The sequence below is a fragment of the Balearica regulorum genome, chromosome 6 (genome assembly GCF_011004875.1).
Source record: "Balearica regulorum gibbericeps isolate bBalReg1 chromosome 6, bBalReg1.pri, whole genome shotgun sequence".
Classification (NCBI taxonomy): domain Eukaryota; kingdom Metazoa; phylum Chordata; class Aves; order Gruiformes; family Gruidae; genus Balearica; species Balearica regulorum.
Genome location: NC_046189.1, coordinates 32,409,842 through 32,431,393, shown reverse-complemented (window position 1 = coordinate 32,431,393; position 21,552 = coordinate 32,409,842). Strand labels below are relative to the sequence as shown.

Sequence of the window (21,552 nt, the reverse complement as noted above, 5' to 3'; positions counted from 1 at the left end):
TGTAGTAATTAACCCCTTCGTCCCCAGCTTTTCCTCTGTTGGTATTTAACCACAGGGTCTTTAACCACAGTGGGGGAGCAGAGCGGGCAGGGAAACGCGGGAAAGGAGAAGAGCTGGTCCGTGCAAAGCAGTGGAGGGTGCTTGGGGCAATGCATCCGTGGGTTGGACAGCTTTCCTGGGAGAGCTGGGGCGCTGGCCCTGCAGTGTCGGAGGTACCTGCACTTTTCCTGCACACCCCATTTTTTGGGGTACAATTCAGCACCATTGTTCCATGTTTAGCCTGGCAGCCCCATCCTGGGTCACCTCCCTTCGTTCTCGCTCCCCAGGAACCACCAGCGCTGACATCTCAGCACGATGTCCTCTCTCCTCCACATCGCCACTGCAGAAATAATCTGTGGTAAATAATTTAACTGCCAAATCTTGCTCTTTCTGTTTACAGGGCCATTATGATTTTACGAAGTACCCAGAGGACAACTAATAGGGTGAAGAAATACCTTACACGAGGAGCAGACACAGCTGGAGCTGGGCGCGTGAGCACGTGCCTGCCTTGCGCTGCGGCACGGGGCGAGCTGCCCTCCCGCGGGCGCGAGCGCTCTGCTTTTCGATACACCATTACACGCGGTCTGCCTGGGCAATCTGTCTGTCTTCAAGGCTTATGAACATGCCACAAGCATTTTTCCCAATCGCATTTATCACGCAGCGGCACAGCCCCACATGCCCTCAGCATCAGCTCAGATGCTTCGCCGATGCCTGGGCCGGGCGAGTTAGTGACACCGGCTGAGATACTGTTACTCTTCCCGGACTGGGTGATGTGTTTTATATTATTTCTCTTGGATTTATTCAGCATTATGTAACCGGCTAACCAATCCCGCATGCGACGCAATCGCGGCTGATTTCATGTCAGTGGAAAGTAAACAAAAAAAATGTTCTGAAGTGGCCGAACTGAAATTCATTTCCACATGCAAAGCAATTCCTGGAGGATCTTCCCCATCTCCACGGAGCTACTTTGCATCCGGGCTCTCATGCAAACCATTAGAAAAGAGTTACGGAAAAATCGCATGTTGTACATGACGGGGCGTTACAAGCAAATCCTCTCTGTTTACTTTCCACATGAAATGATGAAGATAAAGTTTATTTAATTTAATTATTTTTAGGCATCTTTGTGGACTTCTGCTGCTCCTTGAAACGTGTTAGGCTGGCATATTGTTTTTCTTTTAGTCAGAGAATTCTTTCAAAGATGGGAATTACTCGTCAAAGAAAGTTTGGCATTAAAATTTGAAAAACAAAGCAAGCCAGCTCTGCAGTCCTGCGGTCCTGAAACCCGGCGGGACCCAGCCCAGCATGATGGGGAGGATGTTCTGCCCTTGCTCAGCTTTGGAAGGACTATAACTACCAGGTGAGGCAAAAACTAAACCCCCATTAGACTCTGAGCTCTTTCAGGAGCACTCTTCTTTCTGGTGTTACAGACAACATCCTTCCCATTAACACCAGTTTGCAACCAGAGATGTTGAGATGGAGGAACATGGAATGGCTAAAACACTAGTGGCCCTGCACTATTTCATTTGGTTTTCTCAGCGTCTGTGAAACATTCGGCAGTGTCTGAAAACGTTGTGTGTATTTCTGAATCCATTTTACCAATGCGCTTCACTGAAACGTCAGTAAAGTTGGTGGCTGGGGGATACCCGGTTGCATGTTGGTTGCATTATTTTTCAGTAAGCCCCTAAAGCACCCAAGCACGTGCTTCACCCAGGCAAGTAGCTAAGTCCAAGTTAAGCTGAATTGCTGAATTAGACCTGGCTGGGTTGATGGATCATGTAACGGCGTTTGCCACTTGCCAGGCTGCAGTTTGAACATAAAGATGGAACCAAGCTGTGATCCCAGGGACAGACGATGGGTGGTGATGGGGCAGGACAGGATGACCCTAAAAGCAATGCTGGTGAGCACGTTCACAGCTCCACATGGGTGTCACCACTGCACCCAGCCTTGTGCTCACTTGCTAGATGAGCAAAGTTATCCTAAAAACAGGTGGGAACCCACAAGTTAGAGGTTTGTCCACTGTTCTGGAGGCTCGCTTATCCCCTCAGGACATGAGCAGGGACGAGGTCTGCAGGAGCACTTGATGCCCCACAGCCTTCATCAAAAAGGTGGCCCAAGGAGTGGTTGAAGGTTAGCACAGAGTCCCTGAAGTCACACAGGATGACAGCTTAACACAGGGTTTTTTCACTCCCTAAGTACCAACTGTGTGCTGGCTGCTGTGGGTTGCTGTGTAATTCCGGCTGGTACCTCCAGAGCCGTCACCATGTCAGGCAAAAACTGCCCCAGCAGCCAAAAGCAGCGGTGACTTTGCCCGGTAATAACTGTACTTACTCCATTAGACATTTGGCAGCCGCTGGTGAAGTACTGGGCTCTGAAAGTCAGACGCGAGGGGCTATGGTGCCAACCAAGGCTCACGGCCATCCTGTGTCTGAAAGTGCAACACAAGATCTCGGCTGGCAACAAGTCCCTTTCACTGCACCTACTGTGCCCCTACTCCGTTCATATCTTTTACTGTCCCTCCTACCCACGCGTGGCATTGCAAAAACCCTGAGCGAGCGAGCCAAGCCGGCAGCGCGGCCTCAACACATTTGGGGGCTGGGAGGGAAAAAACTAATCCTACAGCCAGAGGTCAGCCCAAGGAAAAAAAATAGACACCCAAGAAAAAAACATATATACACCCAGTCCCGTGTGTTTACCTCCACCAGCATCACACCCCGGCCCCACAGCCGCAGCAATTCCCACCAGCCCAGACGGCGCGCAAGGGGAACGTGCCATTTCTCCCAGCGGATGGAAAGCACAGCAATTTATTCAAGATATGAGGAGGGAGGAAAACTGCTGAGTACAACGTTCATAAGCAATTTTAGCAGCTCTGCCGGCGCCTCTGCTTATCTGGGACTTTGCAGGGTAAAGCGGTGCATTAGCATATGGCGTAGCATGGTGTGTGTAGGCTGCCGGTGGGGTTTGCTAAGGCTAAGCTAGCACATCCCCCGTGGAAAGTGCCTTCTGATGACTGGGGATTCACACACAACGTTTTCAGAGGGCTCTGACATTTCAGCCCTTTGAAGAACGCTTTGCAGTGATCCAGTTTTGGCTAAGTCCTGGTCTTAAAAATGAGTCTGTCTTCCCCCCTCCCATGCTGCTTGGGAGAAGGAGTCACAGCCTGGCCACGCACGGGTGGTTTGAAGTCATCTTGTCGCAAGTCATCGCAGAAATTGCTGAGGATTTAACAGCACTTGCAGGTCTGGGAGCTGAACAGCAGAAGGTAAGAGTCAACCAACTCCACAATACCATCGTCATCATTTTTGTTGCTCTTGTTTCTCTGGAGCCACCAACAATAAATCTTGTATGTGGTTTATTTAACTGCAGCTTCTGCATCTCATTCTCAGGAAGATGCAACAGAGATGAGTCCCTCTCTCTACACAGAAAAAGCAGCAGTGATCAACCTAACAGCAAAAGCAAGTGAGCTGCAAGTCAGCTGCAGATGTTGCTCTGTCTTAACTACTGCAATCCAAGTAAAACTACTGCACAGCTGGGTTTTTTTGGTTAGGTTGGTTTTTGGTTTTTTTTACTATTATCATCATATTATACTTTGGAAGTCAGTTTTATGTATATTTTTCAGGCTCTGCAGGAATCCTGGATCCCCGTGAATAGATGGAAGTGAAATTTAAAGACATCGTCCAAATAGGTAAACATGTCAGAAACATTATCTGGGTCACATTTGGGCAACAGGGTTCACTCTGTTTTAAGTGCAAACGGTTTACTGATGATTTAGATGAACTTCCTGAGGAGTGTTTGAAATTCCTGGCACACGTTCGATTTACCATCTGCTAGCAGGACTTTGATGAGCCCACAAAGAGACATTAGACTGGAGCTGCTCTTCACATCCCGGGTGGACTTTTGTGATTGACTAGTTTGTATTTTTTTGTGTTTATATTATTTTGATTTCCGAGGAGAGGCAAGGCTTGCACGGGACGCTGCGACGAGCTGCTGGGGCAGAGATGCTCTGTTAATTCTCCATCAGTGTGCTGTCATCAAGTTGTTCCAGCACTGCTTGTTCTTTATGTCTGTTGAAATTATTACGTAGAGTCGAGTTTTGCCCCCATTTAGACCGGATCTAACAGTAATTAAGTAATTTGTGCTGTCAGAAGGAACTTGAACTTGAGGCTAGCCTGGATTACAGGCGCTAAAAACTTTCTTGCTTTTTCTAAAGCATCCCACATTTAACGCATAAATAGATGGCGTGTTCTTCTCTTTCATTTCTGTCTTGATCTCTTAAAAAACGTCTTTTAAGGAGCTTGTGTTGCAACCCACCAAAAAGCACTGCTTTATGGGGTTGAATTCCACTTGATTATTTTCCATTTTCCTAAAGCAGAAGAGAGCTATGGCAGGAGGGCAGAGGGAGGTTTTTGGAAAAGAATTTTTGCAGGAATGGGACCAAGAGTCCTGTTGACAGGGCCTGAAGTGCTTTTTCACCGCACACGAAAGTAATGGGAGCTTGCGTGTCTGCACGATGCCTCTCCAGAGACCCCTCTTGCAGGACAAGGAGAGGGGTCCCGCGCATCCCAGCCCCTGGGCAGACCTGCAGCACAGCTCCAGGGAGCCTCGGCGGCTCGAGGGGACAAGGTGCGGGGCGCAAAGTTGCTCATCCAGCACGGAGGAATGGGCAAAGAGGGGAATGTTCTCCATTCACCATCTCCCACTCTGAGATCTAATCATTTTGCAGTAGCGCATAGCCTTTTCAACTCAGTGTCCTGCCCCAGGATACCTCCTGAAACATGCTGCGGTCTGAATATCGCTGAGCAATACTCCTGCCCGAGAGCTGCCTTCCAAGCCGCAGCCTTTGCAGAGGTGATAGCCCCGGCGAGCGTGGAAGAAAAGCTTGTGCTGCTCTTTTACAAACAGGTGAGCACAGGGCAAATATACAAAATGAGAGTAAACGTGTGCTGGGGAGATCTCACCCCCAAGCAAATATTCCGTGCCTCTGGTGGGAACATCTGCGACCATTTTCTACCACCACTGAGTGCCTTTTGACATATTAAAGACATGGCAGGAACTGAGCTCCCAGGGGATCCATTGGTCTTATTTCTGTGGACGCTTGTACCCTGGGTCTATTTGAAGAAGGATGATTCATTCAACTGCTCGTTGCTTATAGCTCTGTGTGTCACTTCCCATTGTAAGAAGAAGGGTCTTGTTTGCTATCGTGGACTGGTTGGGGCTAATTTTGGGATAGATCTAGCATGGAAAAAATGCTTTACGCAGCAAGACAACGGCTGATTCAGTTTCTTCCACACTGGATGCTGGTGTTCAGAGTCTCCCAGGCAGGAAGTTTTATCAAGCAACATCAGACAGATGTCCCTCATTGCATTCCAGCTGGGCTGACTGGTGACCTGCTCTTTCAAACACTTGTCAGGGGACACGGGCATTCATTCTGCACAAGTAGCATTTTATCAAATGACCACCTGAAAACAGCAATGGATCTTTTATAGAAATATCCATATCAGAACTAGTTGTACAGACCCCAAAAGCACTTGTAGTCATGGCACTTCCAAGAACCATTCCTGGGAAGAGATCTGAGTTCCTGATTTTGTAGGAAAAGAGAAGAAATTCTTCTCTGGATTTCCAGTGCCAGGCACGGTATGAATTCACATTGGCAGTGTCGTCTTTCTGATGGGGTGCACGGTGTACCAAGGCAGTGCAGGACACAGTCAAGCCTTCTGGCCTGGAACAGCTGAAGTGAGAAGGGATCAGTATCAAAATCTCAGGGTTTTGCATTGTTAATCTAAGGAAAAGGGCCCTTTTAGTGGTGGAACAACCAGCAGGATAGGAACTTCAGCAGATGTCTTTGGCCCTCCCAGAAGCAAACATATAAAAGTGTGTCGTTCCCAGAGGGAACATCTTCACAGGGGTGTTGGGGGAACTGAAAGGATTAGGAGACGCTCAGATGTTGTGGCAAGGAGATGCCTTATCAATGATCAGATCACATCAGTTGGTGTCACTTCAGGTGACTGCTTCAGGGCTCAGCCCGGCCTGGACTCTGGACCAGGGCAATAAGCCAGCCCTCTTTGCTGACTGCCATAGCTGCTGGCACGAACTCATCAGCACTGCTTTGCAGGCACGGTGTGATGGTCCTGGAGGCACGGACTCTCCAGCTCCCAGGCATGGTCAGAGGACTTGCCATCATATGTTGCAAGGGGAGGACAACAGCTCTTTGGAGGCTGAGTGAAGGCGAGCAGGTGTTTCCTTCAGACATCTTCAGGCCTCATCTGCACTGACTCTGGAGCTGGGGTGGAAGCTGCTGGGGATGGCTTTCTTTGGACTTCTGCTTACCCAGAAAGGCTGGAGTTTTGGACTTGGTGGAGAGTAAACAACATGGAGCTGAAGGGAACATCTCCATCCACAGCATGGGAAGGTGAGAGGGTTTGCCATGCAACCAGGCAGACCATGTCCAGTGCGAAGCTGCTTCAACCACTTCCAGAGTCATGGCCAAGGTGTGGGTTGGACTGGAGCATGGGACTTTGCAAAGTGACACCCAGCAGCTGCCACCACTGGAGCCACACATCAGCTCCTCATGACAGCTTGCTTCTGCTGATAGCTGCAAATTGCACAGTGGAAATGTTGAAAACGTTTCTTTTTTTTTTTAAAAAAAAATCTTATTATTTTAATCTTGACTCCAGCTGTAAATAATCTTGTCTAGTCTTGGGTTGAGGTACATCCTCGGAGCTGCTAGAACCCAAGTGGGCGACAGCCCTCCATCCAATGCAGACGGCAGGCTGCGGTGTACAGCTGGCCACACTAATTGCCCCAATGCCGAGATGCATTTGCTGTAGTAGAAATCAGCTGTCATTCGTCAGGCGTGTTCCTGGCTTATCAATGGTAAGCAAAACACTGCAGTGGAACAGCTCCTTGAAAGGGTAAGTCCTGGAGTGGCGTAATTGGTGGGAGCATGGGCTGCAGAGGGGATTGCACGATAAGCAGGCTCTCCCGCTTCTCCTAAAATCTTGACAGCTACCAGCAGCTGGCAGGAGACTTTCAGCCCTACACAGGCTATAACGAAAAGATGAACCAATTGACGAACAAGAAATACGACTCTGATGGACCTTACCAGATCCCTTCCGGAGGCAGGATCACAACGGTCATCTCTGAATTCAGGGATGTGCACGCGAGCAGGGCCAAGACAGCTTTCAGCCACCCCTTCATTTCCCCCCTGAAGGTCCCTAAGGAAATGTTATCCCACGGTTGGGGTCCAGCACAGAGATAATGTAGCTGTAATCCACAGGTTTGATAAGGCAGGCAGCCGTCAGTGGCGTTATCTCCCCTTTACACGGAGGCCCCTTCCAGCGCAAGGCTTTCACTTGGCACACAGCGCTGAACACTGGATGTGAAACGAGCAAAGTGTGTGGGAGCTGCTGATTTTGTCTCCTTGGTAGGGACTGTTTTTTTTTTTAATAAAAAGATCAGATGTTGCGCTTCCTTGAAAACACGACAATCCATGGGAGAGTTCATTAGTTTATGGCAAGTTGCAACACTGCGGAGCCTGGCCGAAAGCAAATGTTATTGCAAAGAGTTATCACTCAGGGGAGAGGAAAATAACGTCCCGAGGAAATAAACTCAACGGAGCAAAACATGGAACGATATAAAGCTGTGGAGGACAGGCAGTAGATTTGAATACTTTCTCAGAATAAAAGCCCCCGGTCACCTGTTTTTAATGCCAATGTTTGCTTTCTGCATATTCAGTGAATATATGGGATACATCTGTTCAGGACTCCATCTCTAATGGGAGTTACAAGTATGATTGCAGCTGGCTGAACTTTTTTACTACTAGTACACAAACACATCTTTGTGACCATCATCAAATACTGATTAACAACACTAACAGCAAAAATTAGCTTTTGTTTTTTTTAAGAAAATTATGGGTTTTAATGTCAAGTTCCATGGAATTATATTTTAAAACCAACTTTCCTCCACAAACCCCCCTCAGCCTGCCTCAAGACTGAGCAAATCTGAAGATGCAAGGGCAGAGGAATTGCCCACTTTCATAATCTGACATAGCAGTACACTGCCCGCTTTCTTAGCCTTCAGCTAGTCTAACTTACACCAAGGGCTGAAACTGTAGTATCGGGTTTGGCAAAGTGTAAAGATGAATTCGGAATAATCCATCACTTGCCTTGCTAAGTCTCATGCCACTTACAACACTGCAGAGGACTCCGGTTTTGCATACTCAGGGTTTTTCTTCTGCTTTCCCATTAAATTTCTTTAGTGAAGAATTTGTTGCAACTTTATTCTTATTTAGCCTTCTCGTAGGATGCACAAGTTCCTCCTTCGGGAGAAAGCGGGATGCTGTGCCTGCGCCCAACCCAGCTATCTACACACAGCCAATGTGGGGGCCTTGCAGCCTTTTGGGTTTATTTTGAGGGTGATAATTTCTCCTTGGCGTTTTGGCTATCTTAAAACAACAGCAAAGCAAAATGCGGTGCTTCTTGCAAAGAATTGTTGTAACCGACCCCACAGCCATGTGTCCTGGGGCAGGCAGCACCCACCTCCATGCGCCGCGTAGCCTGGGAGGAGAGGTCTGCTCCACTGCTCCAGCTCAGCCTCAGACCTGCAAAGCCCCGCTCTGCAAATGGATGTATCTGCCTGTGAAATGGAGGGTGACTCTTCCTTCGTCCTCTTCCTTCCCTCGTCCTCTCCCCAGCTCAGGTTTCACTCCGTCTTCTTGCCTCTGAATTGTGCATGTGTCGGTGTTGGGGTGCAATCCTGGTGGCACCCCTGCCCAAGGAGCCGAATGGCGTTTCGGTGGCAGCACAGCCCCTGGTTTTAGCTCTGGTGACCTTAGAAATAAGAGGCCAGCTTCTTGAACAAGCTGCCTGAGGAGCCTGGGATAGGTCAGGGATTTCTTGAGCAGATCAAAAGCCAGAGATGTTTTTCTGACAGCCCTGGAGCTCCCTGTCATGATTTATGGATTATATACGCTCTATATGTTTAGCTGAAGAGGCTCACTGGGGGAACAGGGGCTGGTTTGTGCAAGCAGGAAAGAGCATGTGGCTTCAGAGAGCCACCATCTACCAAGAGATACCCCCTTGAATGCACTCTCTGCGGAGCCATCAAAGTGCCTTGAGGGACCATTGCAGACAGAGCCCAGGAGACTCACGGCAAAAAATGTCAGGATATTTTAATGGGCCAGCGTTTTAATGGGAGACCGAGTTATGGGGAAGCAGACCCAAACCCCACAAGCTGGTGACTCTGGACTCGGGGCAGCAGACTTGCAACATTCCCTTGTTTCACAAATTGTCTTTTTCTTTCCATGGAGCTTCAGCAGATCCCATGGGGTACAGCTCTCTCGGTAAGTCCTACGTGCCCTGGCAGATTTTGAGTTTCACATCCTCTTTTGGAGGTTGGGTGCCCAAAGGCACTCTGCTGGGCTCCCGGGGCTCTTCTCGCCGTGAGAGCTGTCATCACACCAGTGACACTTAGCTCACGTTTTTTGAGGTTGTCTCAACAGCTCGGAAAGTTGTGGTGCTTTCCTCTCCTCTCCGTGAGATGAGATTTTGCTCAGCCCCATGCTTACGTGGCCTGACCTGAGCCCTATTCCTGACAGAGCACGAGGGAGACTTTCCTGATTCTGATGGAAAACAGGGCAGGAAAACTCCTAATTATAAACTTTAAGGCTGTTTCCGTATGCACAATACGGTAATCCCTATATCATGTCTGTAACTTCTAGGTTATAGTCTACTGAGCAGATAGTCTTGCAGTCATTGAAGGTTTTTGAGCAACAAAAATCCACCACATCCTGAGCCTGAGTAATTACCTGCTGGAACAATTTTACTGTGTTGTTCTCTAACACAAAAACGCCCGGTTTCAGCTTCCAGCGTGTAAATCTTGTTTTTCCTCCATCCCATAGAAGAGGAAGCCCTCAGCCAGAAAGCATCTCTCTGGGACCTGGTTATAGATGTTGACTAGCTCACCTCTCAGCTCTCTCCTGGCCAAACTAGACACTGATAGCCTTCACCCCCCAAGTCTAAGACAGGTTTTCCAGTCCTGAATGATCTTCGTACTTTTTTGTCCTGGGCTAGGTAAATCCAGAACCGCACCAGCTCTCTGCCCTGGAAGGATTCCCTGCTCCCTGGTCAGGATTTACATTAGCTGCTGTCTTCACCTTCTGCTGAGAAAGGCATGCAAAAATGCTGTCCTCCAGCAACCACTGCCACTGGGGAGAACTTTAAGGATAGATATTTTGAAGCCTTTCTAGGGCTGGCCAGGGAGAGTTAGGGAAATGCAGTAGCTGAAATTTCAGCGGTTTGTCAGATTACAGTCCTTTTTTCCATCACGTATGGACGAAAGCAGTCAGATGTGCTGCCTGATGACCACTCAACCATGTTGGTGATTAAAGGGACTGAGACAGGCGGCATGGAGCACAAATTGGGGTCTCTGCTGCCCCGGTGTAAACTCTTAGGGAGAGCAGCAAAGGCCCTAAAGATGCTCAGCTGGAGTTTCTCTGGGATACCCGAGATGCAATCTGGGCCTTTTTCTCTACAGCAAGTCTTAAATCTCTCTGCTAAGAGGAGCGACTTTGCTGCTGTCACCAAGCTAGAGCTGTTACTCTTTAAAGAGAGACTGGATGAGTGGTGGGATTTGTTGCTTGAAGAACAATTGAATGTGTATTTTCTGTCATTTTGGGGAACTTGCTGTTCCTGTCTCTCAATGTGAATGCAAAGCGGGCTCCCAGGGTACTTTAACAGTCTCAGAATGACTGTAGGGTCACTCTTAACACGATACGCAAGGGAAGTGGATGTAGCTCCAGAAAACATATATCATTGTTGAGCTGAATCAGACAGAGCGCGCCTTGGCTTATTTTTTTTTCCCCATACAGAGGCAAATGTTGTCATCATATCATTCACGTAACCTTTCAGATGAACTTAGTAATCAGGATATGTTTTGGGTTGGCTTCTTTCAGATTAAACCCCTGCCTTTTAGAAAAAGGAAACCATAAGTTAAATAACTCCAAAATTAGGTATTTCTGAAGGATAATTAGTGGTCTTCTTTCTTACCAAAACCAACCCAAGACTGTGCTTTAAATAATACCTTGTAGTAATTCCTTCAGTTCTGCTCCAAATGTGATTAATTTAGCAGGATGTTTTCAGTGTAGCATCCTACATTTCAAACCACACTTTAGGGTATTATCTACAGTAATGAACACTATATATCTCTGCAACTGTTTGAAAAAGCAACCAGACCTTATGTCCTAAATTCCCCCATTCGGGTCTCTCTGCTTCAACAGTTGCACCAAGGGTTGTATTTGCCTACACACAAATTACCGACCACTCATATTCTTTCATTCCCTATTCCTGTAGATAGGGGGACCTATGTAAAGTGAATGCCAATATAGATCCCTGCCCCCAGTTATTTCATTTGGATGCAAAAATACTGGAATTGTAATCTTCCTACTTCACTGCTTTGAGCAAAAAGCAATTTTAGTTGCATTGAAATTTCTATAGCGAGGGGAACAGGTCTGTGTTTCTAAAAGAGTTCTCTGTAGAAAGTGTCATTGTCCATGCAAATATATAAATACATACTACATAGGGATATATGTATGTATACACATACATAGGCACTGTATATACAGAAAGACACACACACATACTTAGGAGATGTGTATATAACACTCACTTATATACAAATCTATTCCCTGTTATGAAACAATCATCAAGATATAAACAAGAGAAGTTAAACCATGGATGGGCACATTTTCAAGTGCTGCTGGAGGGTTTTATCTACAGTATTGAAGAAGTGCTACCAAAACCTAAACAGGGCACTTATTACAAAGAAATCTTTACGTAAGTGCTGGAAAAGTTTGCTGAATAACCAGATGTTGTTGCAAAGACACTTCTCCTCCCCCTCTCCCCACTTCTTTCCTACTTTAATAGTTCGATTAATTCTGTGCATAAACCGGGGCTGATAAAAGTTCTCAGCCGCAAACTTCTCCACATCTGGACACTGTTGAAGCCAGATCATTCAGCAGTGCACTTCAGTTGCTTTTAATCTCCCTCATTAAAATAAAAACTTCCAACAAGTAATGCTGACCTATATGTATTTTTGCGCTGTAAACACTGACATCTGCAAGCTGCTCCAAGCGAGCACGCAGCGCTTTCCACCAAGGCGAATGCTCGCCCTTCGCCGTATGAGAAATACACAGCTGATGCAGTTGTAGCAGCGTATTCTACTAAATTCTCAGCTATTTCCAATCCTCCGGCTAATTGCTGTCAGGGGAGAAATCAAAGATTAGCTATTTTGCTGGAGGAAGGAAAAATAAACGACCTCTCGGAGTATGTTGCTTAACGTTGTCTAACCAGAAACATTTTTCTACTCACAGAAGGAGAGCAGCAGTAAGGAAAGCAGACCCAGTCTCCTCCAGTAACCCATTTTCTGGATCCCGCCAGCAACCAGAAGCCCGGCTTCACGGCGTTGACCAATTCATCTTCCCTCGGTGCGGCCGGTCTCCTGCGTTTCTGCTGTCAAGCCCCGAGCCCCGAGTTTCCGAGGCTCCCGGCTAGGCTTGCCGGGAAGGCGGATCCAGCCGCTAAAGCCCAGCTGTGTGTGGGGTCCGCCCAGGAACTGCAGTTTATGAACAAACTAAGCCTGACTCTCCTCTCGAAATATATACAAATATGGGAGGGGGAGAGCAGGGGGAAGAAGCCTGGCTCCGAGAAAAAGAGTTTGATTTTTTTTTTTTTTCTTTCCCTGATGACAACGCAGAGCTGCTCCCGGCTCCGTCGTGGCCCAAGGATCTTTGAAGGGGACCTAATGTCTAGGGCACGCATCTAATAAAAAAGGCATGGGTGCTCCTGCATGCCTCTTTCAGCTGAATAAAACACGGAAGGTAACGCTTCGCTATGCTGAGCTGCCATTAATTTGCTACTTTCCCCCCCCCTTTTAGAAATTAACTCTATCTTTTAAGTAAGCTTCAACAGGCTATATTTTTAATAGGGATAATTGGAAGTTTTAGGGCAGCTTTTTCAGAAAGACCACATCAATATGAGTTTAGCCTAAAGCAGGCGCTTTCGACCCATTAAAGCAGCAGGTTTAAAACATATACTTATATGTTTTCCTGAATCAGGGCCTAAAATAATAACATAGAGCATTTAAATAGCTGCTTTCTCCCCACGATCTCAAACTGCTTTACAAAAACTTGTAAGAAATATTATCCCCACTTACAAAAGGGAAACTGTGAAACGTAGCAGAAATCTGACTTGCCTTCGTTGTTAACACAATCCATCAGTGGCAAAAGTAGGAGTAAAAGCCTCAAACTCTTGCCCTATGATCTACCCCAATCCTTCAGAATGTGTTAAAATAATGATCAATGTAATCGAGCATGGCAGAGAAAGAGATGTTGTTATTAAGTTTTTTTGCAGCCAAAATGCCTGCCCTAACATGAGGCTGATTTTATATAGTTATTGATAAATACAACGATCACTTTTTAATGCATACACAGCCTTCTAATTCAGTGAGTCTCCAACTTTTTATTTACCCATTTTACAATTCATCTTTTACTTCATTAATCAGTATGTGGTGTGGTGGATATGTGGTGTATCTGTATATGCTTGTGTGTATGTGTGATCATGACCAGCGAGCGTTTTGCTCCGTTGGACTTGAAGATCCTTTCTTTGAATGAATCTTTCCAATAACCTGCACCCGCTTGTTTTGTAAAGTATTTATATAAATTATGCTGTTAGGGAGTTAAATAATGGTATCTCTTTTCCCTTCTTCTGTATTTAAAAAGGAAGAAGGGGAGGTGTTGGATGAGGTACAGACAGAGCTGATACCTATAAAGCATCTCTCCTATGCCATGGCTACACCAGCTTGCCTCTGCAGAGAGTTGCTTGGTCTGCTCCCACTTGCTCCAGGGTGCCCAGATGTGAGCCAGCTCAGCCCGTCCTCCACAGAGAAATGGCCGTGTGTGTCCCTGGGAGGACAGAGCAGAAAGCTAGGTGGATGCCCTAAGGGAAGATACCACCTGGGGTACACAGAGACCGTTTATCTGGAAGAAGGAATCTAGAAATGTTTGTCTGACCAGGAGAGCTCCCTCTTGCTCCAGCCCTGGAGGACATGGCTCAAGTCCTAGGCAAGGTGCAACATTGGTCTCCTTCGCTTGGCTGTCTTTACGTCAAACTGGGCGCCTTTCTGTGTGCTGTGTAGCATTCTTCTAGAAGAGATGGGTTGGCCTGAGTTACAACAGCTGAGGTACGGTGTCTCAGGGCTAGGGACAAGCAAATGTTTAGCAGGCTTTCAGAAAGACATTATTTTCCAGTCGGCATATTGAAGCTGCTGTTTGCATGGTGGTTTGTTTGGGTGCCAACTTTCCTCTTTCTGATTCAGAGCATTTCAAAATGCCCGCAGATGGCTCAGACTGCCAGTTGGATTCTCAGACATGAGCCCTTCTGTGTGTTACAAGGTAGCTGGATAAGGCTTGTGTTAGGAATGTCGCAGATTATTCATGATCCATGGGAGCCCTCTTTAAAATCAGGAAGAATCCCCCGCTGCCTAGAGAATCTTGGAGAGAAATAATGTCCCCAGCAGGAGCCCAGAGGGGCTTTAAACAGTGGTGGACATTGACAAAACACGCTGTAAAATTTGGAAGTGTAAGGGAAGCAAGGGATATTATTTTTTTAGCAGCAGAACCTGGGAAGGTGGCAGGAAGCCTGCACAACGTCCCTGCAGCCAGGCACCTCGAGCCGCGGGAGCTGCCTTTTCCAAAAACCTGCGCAATCCCAAGCAACTTCTGGGCCAAACCGAACCCTGTAAAATGCTTCGTCCTGCCTGCAGAATGATCTTAGGGAGAGACTTGGGATCAGAGCTCACTGAAATGAGAGGAAAGGCAGTAGCTATCCCATGCATTGGCATCTTTACAAGGCAGTTGGGTTTCTACAAGAAGCTCTGCAAGGGGAAGCTTTTGGGGAGCGATGTTTGTCCTGCTCTTCCTAAACAGCTGTACTTATTTCTAGATGGTGTTAGACCTGCTGCTTGGCAAAACATGATGTTGTGGTGACATGGGGGAAGGTTTGCTTTGATAAACTGGCCGCTGGGCTCTGCAGGCTGCTTTCTGCGCAGAGGGAGCCCATCTGTTCAGCCCTTGCTACATCTAAGATTGCACAGAGCTAGATGTACCCTCCCGTAACCTGCATTTTCTGTCTACTGAGCTGATGCTATTGTAAGCAAACCTCATCTGCAAAATAGGAAGAATGTGAGGCTAGGAGTTTGTTTCTTTCATAACGCTATGGCGTGAGTCACTGTGGGTAGAGCAGGGAGCCACGCAGCACGTGTCCTGCTCACCTCAGCTTTCCTCTGACCAACAGCTCCAGTCTGGAGACCCTATTTGTTTCTTACACCTTATCCAAGGAAAAAATGCAAACTAACAATCCACCAAAGTTACTTGGGGAAAAGTGAGTAAGAACCCTGGGATTTAGCCTAAAGTGTCTAAACTCACACTATAGAGCTTCACTTCCTCAAGAGAACACAGTGACCTTTGGAGTGAGACACTGGGGAGGAAGAAGAGATAAATGGTTATTTTTATTGTTGACTTGTTTATGCCTTTTGGTGTAAATTCCCTTGCTCCTCTATTAGTGGTCTGGACAACCTCATAACTCAAGACACACTGAAGGCTGGATTTAGGCTGAGGAACGTAAGGTCTCTGCAGGGTGATTTTTAAGTTGCATTGTGGGAGCGGTTTTCCCAAAGTTCTCATTTAGGAGCTGGAAGATATTTACTAGAGAAGTAAAGTAAAACTTTGGCCACCTGAAACAATATAGCATATATTTAAAAGGTTTCAAACAACCTGAGTTTCCACTGCTGGAGGCAAGACTGCAATCAATAGATTTGAAGCTCCCAACGTATGCACTCAACACCCTTGAGCAGGGCAACATCATGGTAGACTTGTGCCAGACCCAGGTGAGTCAAACCTCTAATTCTTCCCAGGGGCAAAGACCACCTTCATGTGACAGGGGATGTGAAGGGAGAGAAGGGGAAGAAGGGAGCCATGTAGCCATGCCCCATGATGCAGAAGTGTGTATCTCACTGGACAGTGCTAATGCAAGGACCAAGGCTCCTGAGCTTCCCTGGACCTCCTCTGTGCCCACTAGACCCCAGAGAACATAGCAGGGGCATTGAGTTTAAAATGAGTGACCACAAAAAAAGGTGTTGGTTTCACTTCTGCATTGGAAGATGTTCCCTTGGCCCTCTTGATTGCTTGCATGTTACATGACTGGTCTAATATCTGTTGCATCTGCTTCATTCTTTTTCAAGCTGTTGATATCAGCAGTGATGTTGGGCTTCCGATATGGTCCATGAGTGTTTCTGTTGTGAAGAGGATTTGTTATAAATCAAAGTTTTAAAAGGCAGGTCTAAGGAAAATGGCTACCTGATAGGCTCAGGAACTTTGCTTCTGTTAGTGAGCAGAAATCCATACTCTTAATTTATGTGCCCATATTGTGTGGTTGTATTGAAACATTGCAAGTTGTCCTGGCAGCTAATTAAACCCCAGGAATTGCAGTGGCATCTCTTCTGCATCTTATAAACATAGCCTTGATTTCACCGTGCCATCAGCAACAGCTGCCCGAGAAGGATGTGTACCCTGCACTGCGGATCCGATCCAGCCGGCATCTCCACCCCGCACTCACAAGGACACTGGCTCCAGTCCTGGAAGGGTTGAATAAATCCAGACACCATTGCCTGGTGGGCGCTGAGGCTGCCCATCACTCTCTGGGACAAGTTCTCATTACCTTCCCGCTGTCGCAGTTTCATAGTGTTTTTGTGTTTGAGCTCATGTACGTGGTGCTATGGTTTGTGCTCCCTGCTACCACCTACGGGACCTGACCTTTGGCATTTTCCATTCTCTTGCTGCAGCTTGTCCCAGCGATGGTGTGGTAACCTCTGATGGTCAGATAGCATGAGGAGTGCAATCAAAGCCAGTGATGGGACACAGCTATACCTCCTCCGGGCACAGGTCGCCCTGTCTGCACTGCCACAACCACTTCTCCTTAGCCCTGCCAACTTCCCCATGCTCCTGCGTCCCAGGTAACGCCCGTTTTGGTAGCCACGCAGGACAAACGCACTTCCTAAGTGATGCCTGACTTTTATTGGAATCTTAATGTAGTCCAGAAACACTGGCCTAACTTCTAATGTCTCTTAGACTGCGTGCAACAGGCTCCTTGACCAAAGCTGCATCAAGATTAAGCGAAGGCCTGATTTGTCCATCTCTACCATTTACAATGTTATTGAGTTGGAGTTTTTGTTTCCTTTCTGTTCAATTCTGTCCCAAATCTTCTTGCTTTCTCCCTATGAAGTTTTGAGTTTTTCTCACTGCTTGCTTTGTGCTGCCTTTAGAGCCATTTTCAGTAAACTTTCATTCGTACCATTGATGTGCTTGTACAGATTCTTTCAAAAATGTGGAATGGTTTTGGCTTGCTTTGTATTCATGGATCCAGATCAGCCATGGCCAAAATGAATGGAAACCACTGCTACCAATTTCAGTTGGAGTGGGACCGGGTGCTTTTTTCTCCCCCTGAAAGATACCTAGATCTCTTATCCACTCTCCACTAAATCTTTCCATGATTTTTTCTTTCCCTGAATAATTAACAAGATATGGATTTTTCTACTGTTTAATGGCCATTTCACACAACCATTTAGATGATAGAAATATGTCTATGAGGACCCTAGACTAATGTGAGGAGAGAATTCCCCATTTATTCTTTTTGAACCTGTTTCCCCCCCTGCACTCTTCCACGCTGAAGCAGCTACTCATGCATTTTACCAACAGTTCCTTGACATTCATTCCTCCACTGTGTTTTCTTAGGGAACCTAAGCAAGGGCTGTTTTCTGCTCTATCCATCATAGCAATGACACCACATGCAGACAGACGCCAGTGAGGATCAACCTTTGAAGACCAAAAGCACAAGTTGGCATCTCTTCGGCTGCCGGTCGCCTCTGGTTAGCAAGCACCTTTGGGTCTGAGAGGAATTAGCCTGCAGAGAGAGGCACAGGCAGTTTGACAGCCTGACTCATGAACTTTTTATTTGTATTATTATTACTGGTAGTAAAATTATGATAGGATCCAGGAACCTGAACCGCAGATGAGGAACATGCTTTAGAAGGGAAACTCCTGGCCATCTCACTTTGGCTTGTGCTGCGAGCCTTAGGGCAGGTGACACGCTGGACTTTTATCAGCAGCAGCTCAACTGGAAGGTGTGAAGGGTGGTCAGTCCCCAGGAGCAGGCTAGAGGCACCCTAAATATATTCCCTAAAATATGTGTGGTGTGGTTGGTGGGTCCTCAGCTCCAGCTGTGCTGCTCCAAGAATCTACTCATACTGTACCTCACTGCTTGCGAGCACCGGCAGAGCCAGACACCGCACAGGCACATAGATACGCGCCTCCCGTCAGCAGGAATATTGGCCGGTTAACTCTGTCTTCCTGAGTTACTGAAAGGCCACGGGTGCTGGGGGATAGGTGCAAAGCACAGCAGTGTTTTAGCTGTTTTCTTTTAAGTTCTCAGTAGGAAAGTGATGGTTGCTGTTGGTGGTCGTATTATCATTTAATTCTAACGACTTCTAAGAAGTTGAAGGGGTGAGGAACTCTAAATAAAGTTACGGAAAATTAGTGTTGTGACAAAGGGGTAATTATCTGAAATCTTTCCCATTAATATGGCATATATTTTTTGTTTAAGGTGTGTTATTTGCTAGAACAAAACAGGCTGTCAAAAGAACGAAGCAGGAAAGGTAACACACGTAACCTTACAAAAAGCATCAAGGAGCTAGCCGTAAGGTATATATACCTTGCTTAGCTTTCTTCAGTAAAAAAACCACCAGTTTATCCAGAGTAAGAGTAGGATGAAAAGGATGGACTTACTTACAGCCCAGAAAAAGATGGGGTCCCTGTTTGCCAGAGACCATGCAGGGAGTCAGGAAGGAGGGCAATGAGGCACTCTGCTTCTACCCATATGGTGTCATGGCTTAGAGAAGGCATACTAAAACTTGCAAATTAAAATTTGTGAAAAGGAGCATCTGTGTTTGGTGAACTTGGGGTATTGCTTTCTTTCCTGTGAGATGTGTAACTCTCTGGTAAGGAAGTCAATAGTGCTTTGATGGGAAAAGCTTGTTTTTGAGAAAACCTACCTGATGATAGCTTCTGAGTCTGAAGGGACTTGTAGTTAGAACTTGTAGTTGAGTTGAGCTTGCCTTCTTATGGTTGAAGAACAAGGCACGTGCTGCCTAGTGAAGATGCTGAAGAGCAGGATGGTGCCCTGGTTAGAGTAACCTGCAGGAAATCAGCATCACATCCTGTGAAGAGGGCATTCAAAGAGAGCCTGACTGCACTAGTGGTTGTGCCTAGCTGGGGGGGGGGGCGGCGGGGGCACTAAAGCTTATTTTGACCCAAGTAGTGCAAGCCCTGGAAGTACTCCTGAAAGCAGTACTGTCCTGGGACCATTTATCTGTGAGAAAATACCGCTAGCCCACTTTGCAGCCTGAGGTGGGGAAATGTGGCTCAGGAAGAGCACTTTGTTGGAGTCTTTGGTGCTTACTGAAGACCTCTTCGTTGCACACTACTTTGTCAGGACATTTCACGCTCTCCTCTAAAGCTCCCCAGGCTATAATGTACGTGAGGGCTACCCAGGCTGTTGGTCATCTTGATTTGGGCACTTCTATCATTAGCTTCCTTCTACATACCCAGTGTTGTAAGCCTTCTCCACATGTCTTAATAGTATTAAGAAAATTAAAAGCTGAAAATAGTTTTTGAAATGACTGCATGTTAGACCTGCAAAATATTACTGTACTTTATTGATAATGCTGTTTCCATAATAAAAATATTTAATACAAAGTATGATATCCTGTATAAGCTTCACATAAATATTTCCATTATATCGCTGATACTGATCAGAAAAATTTCAGTATGCACATCCTGCAAATGCAAGTGTAATTGATACAAGGTATGTATCTTAATGTACATCTTGAGTAAACATAAGAAAACCATACCCTAATGGAAAACAGACTTTGTCTTACAATGTGCAATCATGCTTTTACATCTAAGCTGGACTTTGGGTTTAGAAAACAAATCTTAAATCAGTCCTATTCAGAGGACAAATCACAGTTCACATACTTGTAAAAAACTTTTGTTCTAGGAAAGCCTTTTGTGGAAAGGCTTGGGAAACTCCATCCAGCTACAGTGGTGGAGGGGTGGGAAAGGAGGGATTGAGGTATCAGTTCAAACAATCTGAGGAAAAAGTTGAATAAACATTGAAGACAACAGAATAGAAACCAGACGCCAAATATTAATTCATGGGGTCTTCAAAGGGGATTTAGAGATTTATTTTAATTGTTGTTGAAAGAAAAAGATTAATTTTTGGATGAAAAATGTATGCAAATTCAGCTCTGGTCAAGAGTAAAAAAATATTTCCTACTGAAAGCAGAAAAAAAGCAAAGCAAAGAAACCCATAATATCAACTCTTCAGTCCCCTGAGGTTGCCTTTAACCTAGGTTTGAAAAGGGCAGGAAAAGAAAAAAAGCTACATGAGAACAATAAAAAAAGGTAGTGCTTGAATCAAAGGACATGAATCTGGTGCAAAAATGGGAAATCTCAAGGGAGCGATGTGGTATGTAAACCAGAGAATGATGGGGCTGCTCCCGAGTGTCCAAACTGATGTTTGGAGTATGAGGAATAAATAGGAAGAACCTCTCCATCCAGTTTGCCGGCCCAACAAGGGCCACGTGGGTGCCACGGGGTTGTGAGGGAATGAACCCAAAGGGTGCAATAATGAAGGGGGGTGTGTGTGTATATATATATATATATGTAGTGTATGATATATTAACTGACTCTGATGTTCAGTAGGAGCTGTAGGGGAGACTTGCTGAATGACTCTCCAAAAAAACAGAACAAGGAATCCCAGGAAAGCACAGCAAGGTTTTGTTCCTGCTCAATGAGAAGAAAAGAGATAGCTGGGGCATTTATTAAATAAACGACAGAGGCTTCCCCAGAGCTGAACTTGGGGGATTTTAACTACTCGGGTACCTCCTGGGGAAGCGTGGTGGGACAGGACACACTTCGGCAGGCAGGAGAACACTGGCCTGGATGTCGCTCCACCACTGGGAGCGAGCGGATGGAGAAGGCAGGGCAGACCTGAGGGTAAGAAAGAGTGAACACAGCACGACCGAGTTGTTCGCTGCCTGTAAGGGAATGAGAGCAGAGAAATAACGGGCTGGTGGTTATTTGAAAAAATAACCAGAGCCGCCTGATGTGGGAAAGTTAAGAGTTGCTGAAAGGGAGTCTACAAAGCAAAATGACAAGTTGTCCTGCCTCGGAGGGAAGCTAAGACACAGCGTGGGTGCACCAGAAACTCGTCAGTGACCTGAAGGCTGAGAAGAACAACAACAAAAAAAATAAATCTTACAAATAAACATACACAACTATGTGAGCGAGGATGAGCGCCCAGGGGATAGGGAAGGTCTGTCCCTCTCCCAGACAGGCGGCTCACGCTG

General features: G+C 46.3%; 1 protein-coding gene and 1 long non-coding RNA gene across 4 annotated transcripts in view; one reads left to right on the top strand and one right to left on the bottom strand.

The window, feature by feature from the left end:
* LOC104643406 (TGF-beta receptor type-2-like) overlaps positions 1–12,542 on the bottom strand; it is a 34,449-nt gene extending 21,907 nt beyond the window's left edge. The window contains exon 1 of the mRNA XM_075757113.1: positions 12,402–12,542. Within this exon, the coding sequence (XP_075613228.1) occupies positions 12,402–12,453 (52 nt within the window). The 5' untranslated portion in view covers positions 12,454–12,542. The remainder of the gene's footprint in view (positions 1–12,401) is intronic.
* A 31-nt stretch (positions 12,543–12,573) lies between these two features.
* LOC142602385 (uncharacterized) lies at positions 12,574–19,892 on the top strand. 3 transcript variants are annotated; one of them, XR_012836172.1, is made up of 3 exons: positions 12,574–12,910; positions 15,851–15,975; positions 16,930–19,892. It is a non-coding gene; the product is annotated as an uncharacterized LOC142602385 (long non-coding RNA). The 3 variants fall into 3 exon arrangements; XR_012836173.1 differs by having other exon boundaries at positions 15,652–15,975; XR_012836171.1 differs by lacking the exon at positions 12,574–12,910 and having other exon boundaries at positions 13,921–15,975; positions 16,930–17,100; positions 17,920–19,892.
* Positions 19,893–21,552: the final 1,660 nt, after the last annotated feature.